We start from the raw sequence: 12,359 nt of genomic DNA, 5'->3' as shown, positions 1-12,359 counted from the left end.
GTTCAATGGACAGCAAGTATGTTTGATTACAATGTAGTTCAGAATTATATTTTTAATTTGAATTGTTTTCTATGTTATCTATAATATTTTTATTTTCATGATGAAAAAAATAGCCACTTTAAATTTTCTCTAGGATAAGAAAGATAATGTAAACATAAAAAACAAGTACAAAAAATAAAGGTTATTTATTTTCACCTTCAATGGTAAAAATCAAATTTATGTATGAATCCTTCAGCAGTACTATTTTCAAAAAGCTTAGCCATGCTTTAAAGATTCCTGGTGGTGCTATAGGATAAGAACAAGACTGCTAACCAACCACAGTTTGGCAGTTCAAATCCACCAGTAGCTCTAAGAGGGAAAGATGAAGCTTTCTTCTCCAGTAAAGATTTGCAACCTCAAAAATTGTATGCCAGGAAGCAGCTCTGGTAACATAGTGCTTACGAGTCAGGCTGCTAACCTCAAGATCAGCAGTTCAAAACTACCAGATGTTCTGCGGGAGAAAGATGAGACTTTCTGCTACCATAAAGATTTACAGCCTGGGAAACCCTAAATCAGGGTTTTGACTAGTCAGAACTGACTCCACGTAATTTAATTATTTCATTGTTTAAGAAATTGCAAATTTTTAACTACTGTACCACACACAAAAATCTTAAGCTACTTATTTTAAAGACATGTCCTTTAATATTTACAAAAATTAGCTACCTTTAATATGCCACTAGGCTTCCAGTGTGGTGTAGGATCAGCGTTAGACTGAACCACAAGATGGGCAGTTCAAACCCACCAGCTGCTCCTTGGAGACCCTACACAGGGTTGCTATGAGTCAGAACTGATTTGATGACACTGAACAACAATTGGCCACACAGTTCTCAAAATCCTATGAAAACTTTTAAGATTTTATACTTCAGGTGAATGCATTTTATCTATGGCAATAATCCTCTCTAAGATCGCCTATCCCTAAGCTTACGTAACACAAGTTAATATCTAATCAAGATGGTTACAGTAGGCTAATTTATTTTTTCAGAACTAGATTTTAAAATAATATTTATTACAGTAAACTGAGATTTAACAACTGCTATCTCCACCCTCATGTCAAACAAAGTCTCCAGACTGTTTCAAGTACAATTCTTCCAAGCTTTACATAGAATGCAAATATGATTCTCAACCACCCCCAAAATTTCCATCTGTAAACATCATGGATTTAAAAATAAATAAGGAGATGCATATCCATCATACCCTACCTTGTCATATTTGCTACTGGAACCAAAGCCAAAAATTAAAAGATGTCCATGAGAGTCTGTACATGCAAAATGCTGACCATCAGGAGAGCATTTGCAGTCAAATACTGCACCATGTCCTTGTCCTTCAATCTGAAATATATTTAACCAACAATCAAAAGAAATGTCATTAAACTATATAGAACTGGTTATTATTATTACTGTAATGATAAAATACATATAAACGTACAATATAATGAAGTGAAGGTAACATACAGTAATAAAATTTGTGAATATTCATGAAACGTGCCAGATTAAACAGCCTTAAAAAAAACAACATACTCTATTTAGCCATACACCAGACACAATTCAGGAAACATAACAACTCTCCCCCGCCCATAGAATTCTGCTTCAGGATTTTAACCCAGATTTAAAATGCAGTGTGCATTACATTCCATCTATCTCCATTTAATCACTACAGCTTTTGTGAGGCTGACAATGTTTAGCAATGGTACAATTTTTTTTTTTTTTTTAAATTCTTGGAGGTAGTAGCCATAGATCAATGCTCAGAAGACAACTAAAATTGTTTTTGGTAATAAATTCCCTGATGTTCTGACTCATCTTTTAAATGATGAATTTCAAAGGTTAAAAAAAGGTAATTTTTTTACCTGATAATTGTTTTCTGCTTTCCAGTTCCATTAATCCAGAACGAATGGGTTTCTCCCTGCAACCTGTCAATCAAACAGAGGTGGCCAATCACCACTCTGAATTTTTTTGCTCTCAATGCTTCTTCAGACTATGTTCCAGTTGAAAACTTCTTTAGCAGTGTTCTGAAAGAGGTAAAAATTCTACCCTATCTAAAGCACATCTAGGGACTGAATTTTAACATCTAAGGATGATTTCCAACAAATGGAATTGGATTTCTGGATTAGCAGAATCGGAACACACACACATTATCAGGTAAGAAATACCTCCTCTCTGTTCCGGTATCCACTGATCTAGAACAAACTGAGTTTTACTAGAAGGCTTTGAAAAGAGAGAAGTGTTAATTTTCTTTGTTCAATATTAAAAATGTTGCATAAGGAAGAAAACACAGTTCAATAAATACAAAAATGAAGTTAAAATTAGAAGAAAATGCAGATTTCTCAAAGAAGATTTAGATATTAACCAAGAGAGAAGCATCACTCTAAAAACAAGGGTTCTGCTCAGGAAGTTAATATAACAACACAATACAACAAGTGGAGTTGCCTCAAAAAGACTATTAGCATATTCTCAGGCTCATTAAAAAGAAGAAATGTACATACTAGTGCTTATTATTGGATAGTGTTAATAATGGAAAAGAAATAACTTTCCTTAAAATCTAATATTGAAGAATTTTAATACCTTACAAAAATTTACCATAAAAGAAAATATTAATTGTAAATCAAACAGGATTATTTCTTGTAGGTAAAGAAAGATGGAGGGTGGTAAGATAACAGAAGGTAACTAATACTAAGTCAACTTTAAAACTATGAAAATTGAGAAAGAACAGGACTTTTTCTCCAGATTAACATAAGGAAATTAGCTGGCATACATCTTGGTATTTGCCAAACATCAAAGACTACAAGCAGAAACTTCAGGATTCAAAAGTCCCTTATTTCAACGTTCTCCATACAAAAAGAAAAACATTAACTAATATGCTGTTGCAAATAAGTATGGATATGAACAAATTCTACCTTAAATAAACCTTTACATCAAAAACTCAAGATCAAAGAATGGAAACTGTTCTGGCCACATGGAACATTTCAGAGCAGAGAAGGCAGAAACCAAAAAGCAACTACTTTACACATCTATTTTAGTAAGTGCTACCAGCACTGTAAAGCAAGTCCAAATTTACAATTCTAGGTGCATAGTATGTACAACAGACAAAGAGATGAGAAAGAACTTCAACTCAGTGATACCAACAGAAATTTTGATATTCATACGCATGGTATCTTATAAATTATTTCTTCTCTCTTGGAAGGGAAGAGGGGCCCTAATTTAATCAACCCTTTTCTTGTGTGGTGGTGGGTTATGTGCCATGGAGCTGGTTCCAACTCATCACAACTTTGTATATGGTCTCAGAGGATGCAAACCTTTACTACAGCAGAAAGCCTCATCCTTCTCCCACGGAGCAGCTGGGAAATTTTACTACTGACATTCTGGTTAGCAGTTCAACTTATAAACCATCAGGTTACCAGAGCTCCTCTGAAAGCTACCAATTTCCTCACATTAACATTTAATGGAAGATCTATCTATAAAGTAACGCTTGGAAGAATTAAAAGTATAAAATTTGAGAAAAAAAAGTAAGGAATTACTTAAGATCACTGTGAATCCTATATAATACACTCCCCATTGTGAATACTGTTACTGTTATTATTAAGTGCTGTCAAACTGGTTCCCACTCAGAGCAACCCTGCATAGAGTTTCCAATGAGTTGCTGGTTAACTGCCAAACTGCGGTTCAAACTGAGTATGATAGGATGGTATAATTCCTAACTGTTCAATGTCACACTGACTTTTCTATGTTGAAAATACAAGTGCATTTCAATAATTTTAGAAAAAGGAAAATTACATTATTTGGATGAGTCATTATTCATTAAAGAAACCATTTAAAAACTTTACTTTACTTATGAACTAAATAGAAAAGGTACCTTTTAACCTTATAAATTAAAATGTTATGTTTATATTTAGTAATGACTCCACAAATAAAACCAATTAACTATAAACTGGACGCTAGGCTTTCTAAACAGCTGATAAAAAGTAGCTGAATATTTTATTTTCCCAATATAACTAAATATATCCTAGCGGTGTTTCTGATTTATGCTATTATTAACTATGTCAGCCTCCCAGCCTCTCTGCCCAAAATACTTAAAACATTTATCTTTGAAAATGATTTTACCGTTTTAAACCAAGAACAAAGTAATATAAGTGAGAATTCTTAATAGAAAAATTTAATAATGAAGCTACAATATGAATATATGTGTGGTTTAGCTAGAAAGTAAATTAAGTGGCTCTTAAAAAAATCAAAAGGAAGAAATTATCATCTATCAATATTAAAGGTGTATGTGTCTATCATAAAATTAAGTATCTTGCTTAACAAGAGAAATGAGTCAGGTGTGGAGCTGTGGGTTAATGCACCAGACTTCAAAGCCATTTGAACTACAAGGTTCAAGTTCAACCAGTTGCTCCTCGGAAACCCTATTCAGTGTCACTATGTGTTGGAAATGACTCGATGGCACTTAACAACATCATCTAACTTATGGAGCCCTGGTATGGCGCTGTGGGTTAATGAGCCAGACTGCAAAGCCGTCTGAACTGCAAGGTTGGCAGTTCAAGCTCATCAGCTGCTCCTAGGAAACCCTATATAGGGTTGCTATGGGTCGGAATCGACTCAATCACACGTAACAACAAATCTGACTTATGCTGGAGTTCTGGTGTAGTGCTATAGAATTGGAAGCCCCATACAGAGTCGATGAACCAGAACTGACTCGATGGCACTTAATAAAATACAGCTTAGCTAGTATTTAGTGCACACTGTAGTAAAATTGTTGTGTAGCGTCAAGACAGTTCTGACTCAGCAACCCAGTTTAGGGTTTTCTTAGAGTCACTGGTGGGTTTGAAGCACATACCTGGCGGTTACAAATCCAGGACTTATCCTATGACAAGTAACACACCAGGGCTCATAGTACAATTACAAACAAAGAGACCAATGATGACAAATCTTCAAAATAGTGAATTTTAGATAAATTGTTACTCTAGTATAACAAAATTCAAATAAGCTTACAATACTTTATCCTATTTTCATGCAACTAGCACACCTTTGTTTCCCAAGGGCTCCCTTTCCTCAAAGGTATTTTTTAAATGTGTTATGCTAATTTTATTTTTACAGCAACATATGAAAATATAAATGGCATGTGGTGGTGGAAGTGGTGCATAGCAGCTTACAAAAATCCTTCCTTGAAGGTAAGAGGACAAAAGGGGTCAAAAAGGATAGAAGGGACATGTTGCGTAAAAATAACTGTATTTGGGTATACCAAACTCAGTCCCACCTAGTAGATTCTGATTCAGTGACCCTGTATAGGGTTTCTGAGGCTGTAAATCTTTAAAAGAGCAGAAAGGCTCATCCTTCTCCTGCAAAGCAGCTGCAGGGTTTGAATTGATGACCTGATGAATAACTGTTAAGTATCTAAATAAAGACCTCATAATGAAACTCATGATATTGTTCATAAGTGCCACTGAGTCATTTGTGATTCATAGCGACCCCTCTTGAGTAAACACCCCACATCTTGCAGTTCAAACAGACCTTGTAGTTCAGTGCTTATTATCCTACAACATCACATCAGGACTCCAAACATATAAATAACAATAAGGAGATAATCCATGCGATAGTATTTACCAAGGATTGTAAGAATAGAAGTTCAAAAGGAAATAGAAAAATAAAAGCAGTGATTATAATTTTGGTTTCTTAACGAGATGAGGATCAGACTTTATAAGAAAATTTTCATATTGACTAAAAAATACGAGAAATATTACCAAAAGTTTAGAAATTTATACTCAAAAAATATTCAGCACTCAAAATTTTAAGTGCTCAGATGGTGATAAAAGACGAGGCTTTCTGCTCCCATAAAAATTTGCAGCCTCGGACACCCTGTACAGGGTTGCTATGAGCCGGAACAGGCTCCACAGCACGTAATTAACAACAAGTGTCTTTTTTCAAAGCAGGGTATTATACAAGGCTTCAAAAAGTTTACAGAATAATGGAATTGAAAGACAATAAAAAATTTCCATGACCTTTCTGAAACTCCCTTGTACAATATTATAGCAAGTTTTGTGAAAGACGACTAAGGGAGACTAAGGAATAAAGTCTAAGACCTAAAAGACCCCTCCCCCTCTTCCAATAGCCAAATCACCTAATCTCTGGAATGATGGAGATAACCAATCCTCCCCAGTCCTAAAATTCAATCATAGGATATTCTAGAAGGCTTGTTGGAAGAATTGGACAAATCTGGAATGAGGTATATTAAAAGCACTAGCATGTAGATTAAAACTATGGGGTCTAAATTCTCAATCATGAGAACATTTTGACAGATGTGTACTTTTGCAAGATGTCAACACAAACCAAGAAGATGAAAAATATGGACTTTCTGAGGCAGACTCTTAAAAATTTATTTCGATTCTATGAAAAGGAGCATTTTTTTGCCTTATTCATTTTTAAAATATACTTTCGATTAACAGAGATAATTTTTCCTATAATGGTGGTGGCAGTATGCCTTGGAGTCAGTTCCAACTCACAGCGACCCTGTATAGGGTTCCCGAGATGGTAAATCTTTACAGGAGCAGAAAGCCTCATCTTTCTCCCATAGAACCGCTGGTAGTTTTGAACTGCTGACCCTAAGATTAGTAGCCCAACTCGTAACCACTACAATACCAGAGCTCCTTGATATGCTCCCAAATATTATAACTATAAATTCTTTAAAATATCCTAGTCATTTTTTTAAAAGTTAGATCCACATACCAAATAATAAGAGTTACAAAGGTGAATTTATGCTAAGAATTATTCTTTGAACATTCTGTCTATGTAGAAAGATTCTATGTAGAATAGAATTTACTAACATGGGGGAAAGGCGCCCACGTAGTGCAGTACGTTATGCACCAGGCAGCTAACTCAAAGGTGGGTAGTTTTAATTGCAGGTTTCCAGGATTTGAATGAGGCAGTTTTTTTTTTAGTAATGATTTATCACCTTGGAAACCCTATGGGGCAGTTCTACTTTATCCTACAAGGTCACTATGTGTCTGAATCAACTAGATAGCACTTTGAGGTTGTTTTTTTTTTAACATGGGGGAAAATTATTAATGTACAAAATATTTTCAGGTTTAAAATATCTTAATAGACGTTATACACATACAAATTACTTTAGAAATTTATGCCTTAATGTTTAATTTTGAAAGTATCTTTAACTATGGTGATATTACAGATGAATTAAAGTTAGCTATATAGGGTTGCTGGACTTCTGGTGTGGCATTGCCGGTTAGTGCAATAAACTGCAACGTTGGTGTGGGCTGTTAAGGCCAGCAGTTCTAACTCACCAGCTGCTCCTTGGAAACCCTGTATAGGGTCGCTATGAGTCAGATCCCAACTTGATGGCACTTAACAACAACAACAACAACATATAGGGTCGCTATGGGCATAATCAACTCGATGGCACTTAACAATAGCAACATATAAATTAGGGACTCATCGTGTGGTGCTAAAGGATCAGCACTAGAATGCAAACCGAAAGGTTGGCAGTTTAAATCCACCAGCTGCTCCTTTGAAATTCTATACAGGGTTATGATGAGTTGGAACTGACTTGACAGCACTTAACAACAAGATTTAAATTATGTGGTGGCAGGATAAAAACTTTTATATAAAAGAACTGTTGTACATGGCTTGATTAACAACAGTAACAACAACAACAAAAAACCAGTTGACCAAAGTTACTACCTGAAGTTAGAATGACTCTTTTTATTATACTAAGTAAATTTGAAGACTTAGCTCTAGTTTCATCCTAAAAGAAAAAATAACCAAAATAAATAATACATCTTCAAATTTATTAACTTTTTGTTAACTCATTCAGTTGTCAGGAGCCCTCTTTAAGATCTCTATTTAAAAAAAAAATTGAAAGACGCTTATTATCTTTCATAATTCCACTAATACTAATCAAATTAAGTTTACCTAGGCTTACTGAACATGTTTACTAAATTCTCCCCTATTACTCTCCATACCCAAAAGCTGAGTCAGGTAACATCAACTCCTTTAGTATTTTTATCCCCCTTCACATGTTTCCTATCCACCCTTACAGTTTTTATGTATGATTTCCCCTTATTAGTTTTCTCAACTATCCAGTTTCAAAAGGAGCTCTGGTAGCATAGCAGTTACAAATCAAGCTGCTAACCTCAGGTCGGCAGTTCAAAACTACCAGGCATTCTGTGGGATAAAGATGAGGATTTCTGTACCCGTAAAGGTTTACAGCCTCAGAAACCCTGTGCAGGATCACTAGGAGTCAGAATCGACTCAATTCAGACAAATTTCCTACATACACTATGATCCTTCTGTGACCACTCCCCTGAAATGATCGCTACATAAGTAGACGTATTATAGCAATTGTGTTTTCTCACTTGTCAGCATACCATTCCAGACTATTTGTCTTATTTATGATAAATTTCTTTATCTTGTTTTATTCTTTCGTGGACTCCCACATATTTTGTGCGTGCATGCATAAAATGAGCATTAAAATATTTACTAGTAAAAACTTGTTCACCTGATATGGTTACATTCTACATAGTTTTACAGCCTTTTATATCAAATCTCAAATACCCTTGTAATAATGGGTCACAGACATACCAGAATATTACTATGTAAAAGTAACTCACCAAATACAATACAGTATGAACAAGCTAGAGAAACAAAACTCATTCATGGCAACAAATTTTAAGTACGTAAATAAAGATAAGAAAGAGATAGCTAGGATATAAAACACCCCAGAAACCTGACAGTGGGACAAAACTAAGTTTATAATCAGAAGACTGAAAGTAATTCCTTACCTACAGAATTTGAGATAAGACAAGGATCAGAAGCCTTTTTAATATACAGTGTGGATATATAACAATATATCTTGTTATTGTTATATATAATTAAAGATTAGAATAAACTACTGAAATCATGATTCATAAGAGATAACATATTATGAGATATACGTATTATGTGCTTCTTTTTTTCCTTTCCCTAGATACAAGCATCTAATGCTAAAGTAAAGGTCATACTGAGAACATGTTAATGTCAGAAGAAGTATACATATGCAAAAATTCTGAATGGTGATTGGCGGCCTCTGCTTGTTTAGAACGTTGCAAGGAGAAATACATTTTTCTGGATTAGTGGACACTGGAACATTTTTTAAACATCTCTTAAGTAAAAGAAAGGTTAGGAGAACAATTAAAAAAATAAGTAAAATTTAATTAAATAAAAATTGTTTACTTGGAATTCACTCATGAAACAACAAAAGTAAAGCAAAATTCAATTCAGTAAAAACCCCTTTCTAACAAAAGACATATTGCAGTACTCAAAATCAAAAGCAGACACTTTGGATATAATGACAGAATTAGACACAGAGATAGAAATAGTTATAAAAACAGCTATAGCTATATAGAGAAAAAAAGATAGCGAGACAGAGAAAAATGCAAGAGATATAAGGAAACCTAATAAGATGGAGTCAACAAATGCCATTCCAAATATCTTTTATTTACTATCTAAATGTTCAAACGACTCAGTACTAAGAAATTGGAAGTTTCCTTTCATAATTTTGTCAAAATTAGTTTTATATTCTGAGTTAAAATGTGTTAAAAAAAAAAAAAAGAAAGAAAAACTTAATTGTTCCATGATAATTTAACGGGGAAAAAAAGGCTATAAAACAACTCTGTATTGAGAAACAGTTATAGTAAATGTCTAAATTTGCCTATGTCAAGAGAAATGGGAGTTTTAGGAAATCCTTGAGCTTCAGTTCAGAGTCTGCACCTATTTTTAGTTATGCCTGGCAATAATTTATGTCTCTTCAAGCATTTAATAGTTCAGATTTTTATACTTGAGTCTGGAAAAGTGCTCATCAAAACAAAGTTACATTATTATTTATATACTGGAATTATCAAAGACAAAAATGTAAGTTGGTTAAGATTTAATTGACTGACTTGTACTGTTCCTTTTACTACCTACCTTCAAAAATAAAGCCAAGTATACTCTATTTTTGCCACAAATATTCAAGTTATATAAGGACAATTGAGCTGAAATATGAATAAATAACTGGGAAAATTTTTGGGAAAACTCAGAAAAGAAGAGCTTAAGGCCTGGAATTTTGGTTTTTAAAAAAATTAAAGTATTATGTGTTCATAATCCTCTCTACAACATTCTCTTTATTCCTTTATTCTCCCTGGTCCATTAAAAAAAAAACAAAAAAAAAAAACCAGAAAAACTTAATTCCCATGTTATGCTATGCTTTTCCAACAAACACTTTCAAATTATTATTAAAAATTATTTTTAGTTAAAGATGCATGTGTATGTAGGGGGTAAGAAAGGGAGGAGTGCAAGGAACATGTATTGCGTATTCCACAGGATGTCTTATGTTCATTTCTTTTAAAACCTCACCTTACCTGTCAAACTCAGTGCCTATACCTAACTGCTTTTAATCACTCAAAGTTTGTAGCTGGAGGGCAGCTACAAATATAGAAAATAACCACATCACTTTTTATGGACAGTACCATAGGCAAATCATCGAGAATCCATCTCTAATATTTTTTAAAATGAAGTAAATGAGATGATTATCTAAGCATACAAAGAAACTAAATATCCTTTATCTCAGTCCCTAATGACAAACTTTTAAATCTTTTTAAAGGTGGTCCTAAAACAAAGTATTAAAAGAATATTAACATCATGGCTTGATGGGGTGGAGGACAGTTATCTAAATGCTAAAGATCAGTACAATACAAAAAAATAATAATAATAAATTACTTATATTATAACCCAAACGCGTAAAATTTATTGAAATATAATTACTGTATAAGAAACATGGACATTTAGAAATTCAGTCTTACACTTGAAAGGCTTTGTAACATGGAATTTTTGGTAATTTTTAAAATTTCAAAATAGTTTTATTAATGTCTATAAGTAGGTGATCCCGATATAGTAAAATGATGCCCAATACAAGTAATATATTATTTCTTGCTTGATTTTCATTAGCTTTTATATAGTTATTTTAAGTTTCAAGTAGAAAATTCAGTTAAATATCAAGGGACCAAATTAAAGTACTAATACCAACTTATACTTAAAAAAAAAGAAAAAAAAACAAACCTGTAAGTAAAATGTTTACTCCTAAAATTACATTATTTTCTGGCCGTATGTATAATGGTGAATTTATTTATTCATGTTACAAACTTTAGCTTTAAAATTCAAGAAAGTATCATTTGATCTTAATAATTCTTCATCAAAATTTTACCATTTCTGATCTAAGAATATACTTATAGAATTATACATCCCCAGAACATGAAATAACTAAACTTTCCACGTGGTCCTTGAAAAGTATCTACTAAACTGAACTTGTAATTACCTGGACAATTTAACATCAAGGATTGAGTTTATGCTTGATCAACTTTTATGGCATGTTTGTCACTCAGAAATCATTGATTTTTCTACCCATAGCCAAATAGCTATAACTAGTCAAAAAGTCCAACATTCACGATAGTGGACAATGAAAACACACACTGTTCATCTTGATTTTCTTAAAAAGAAGTGCTGGATATTGCACTTTTAATCTCCCCACAGATAAAATAAGCAATGACATGAACAAAAGAGCAAAGAATGAAAAGAAGTAGGAAACTTAGATAATATGTAAATTAAGAGACAGGTATAAAAAAAATCATCAAGGTGAAGAATAACATCTCAGAAGATCCACTGAAGAACTCATAATATTTCCCCCCGGACATACCAAACACAAGAATGACTAAATTTAGCAAAGAGAAGATCAGAAACTGATAAAATAAAACATGAATTGGACTCCAAATGGCCTTTTAATAGTTACATGGCCTAGGCAAACCTGGTCAAAGCACTTCATCTCTTCAATGTATAGTCTGTTCATTCATAAAACCAGGGATAATATAATCAAACCTAATTATATTACAAGGTTTTCCTGAGCCCTAAATGAGATAATACATATGAAAGCATTTTAGAAGCCAAGAATTATAAGGTGTGTCTAATTTTAACATGATGAATAACCAAGTTTTTGTTTAAAAGCAGGATATATATTTTAATCCTTTCAAGTTTGTGCTTTGCTTTTCCCACAGTCTAGTATTATTCTCCTCTTGGTTACATCACTGATTTATAATCGTCCAAGGTCAAATCACTTAAATCTCTGATGCTGTTAAGTGCAACACTGGATACAGTTTCCAAGAACAGCTAGGTGGTTTGAACTGTTGAACTTGTGATTACCAGTGCAGTGCTTATCCTACAGTACCACATAAGGACTGACTTAAATCTCTAGAAGAGATATATATGTTTTTTTAATCTACTTAAAAGGTAGAAAATTAGTGTAACCAACTTACC

General features: G+C 33.3%; 1 protein-coding gene across 1 annotated transcript in view; it reads right to left on the bottom strand.

Annotated features, from left to right (window-relative positions):
* The window catches only part of PHIP (pleckstrin homology domain interacting protein), a 166,999-nt gene that overhangs the window by 66,143 nt on the left and 88,497 nt on the right, over positions 1–12,359 (bottom strand). Inside the window, exon 15 of the mRNA XM_006874563.1 lies at positions 1,239–1,367. Coding sequence (XP_006874625.1) covers positions 1,239–1,367 — 129 coding nt within the window. The remainder of the gene's footprint in view (positions 1–1,238; positions 1,368–12,359) is intronic.

Source organism: Chrysochloris asiatica, unplaced genomic scaffold, assembly GCF_000296735.1.
Source record: "Chrysochloris asiatica unplaced genomic scaffold, ChrAsi1.0 scaffold00286, whole genome shotgun sequence".
Lineage (NCBI taxonomy): Eukaryota > Metazoa > Chordata > Mammalia > Afrosoricida > Chrysochloridae > Chrysochloris > Chrysochloris asiatica.
Note: the sequence above shows the minus strand (reverse complement) of the source record. Positions and strands in the feature narration are given on the sequence as shown.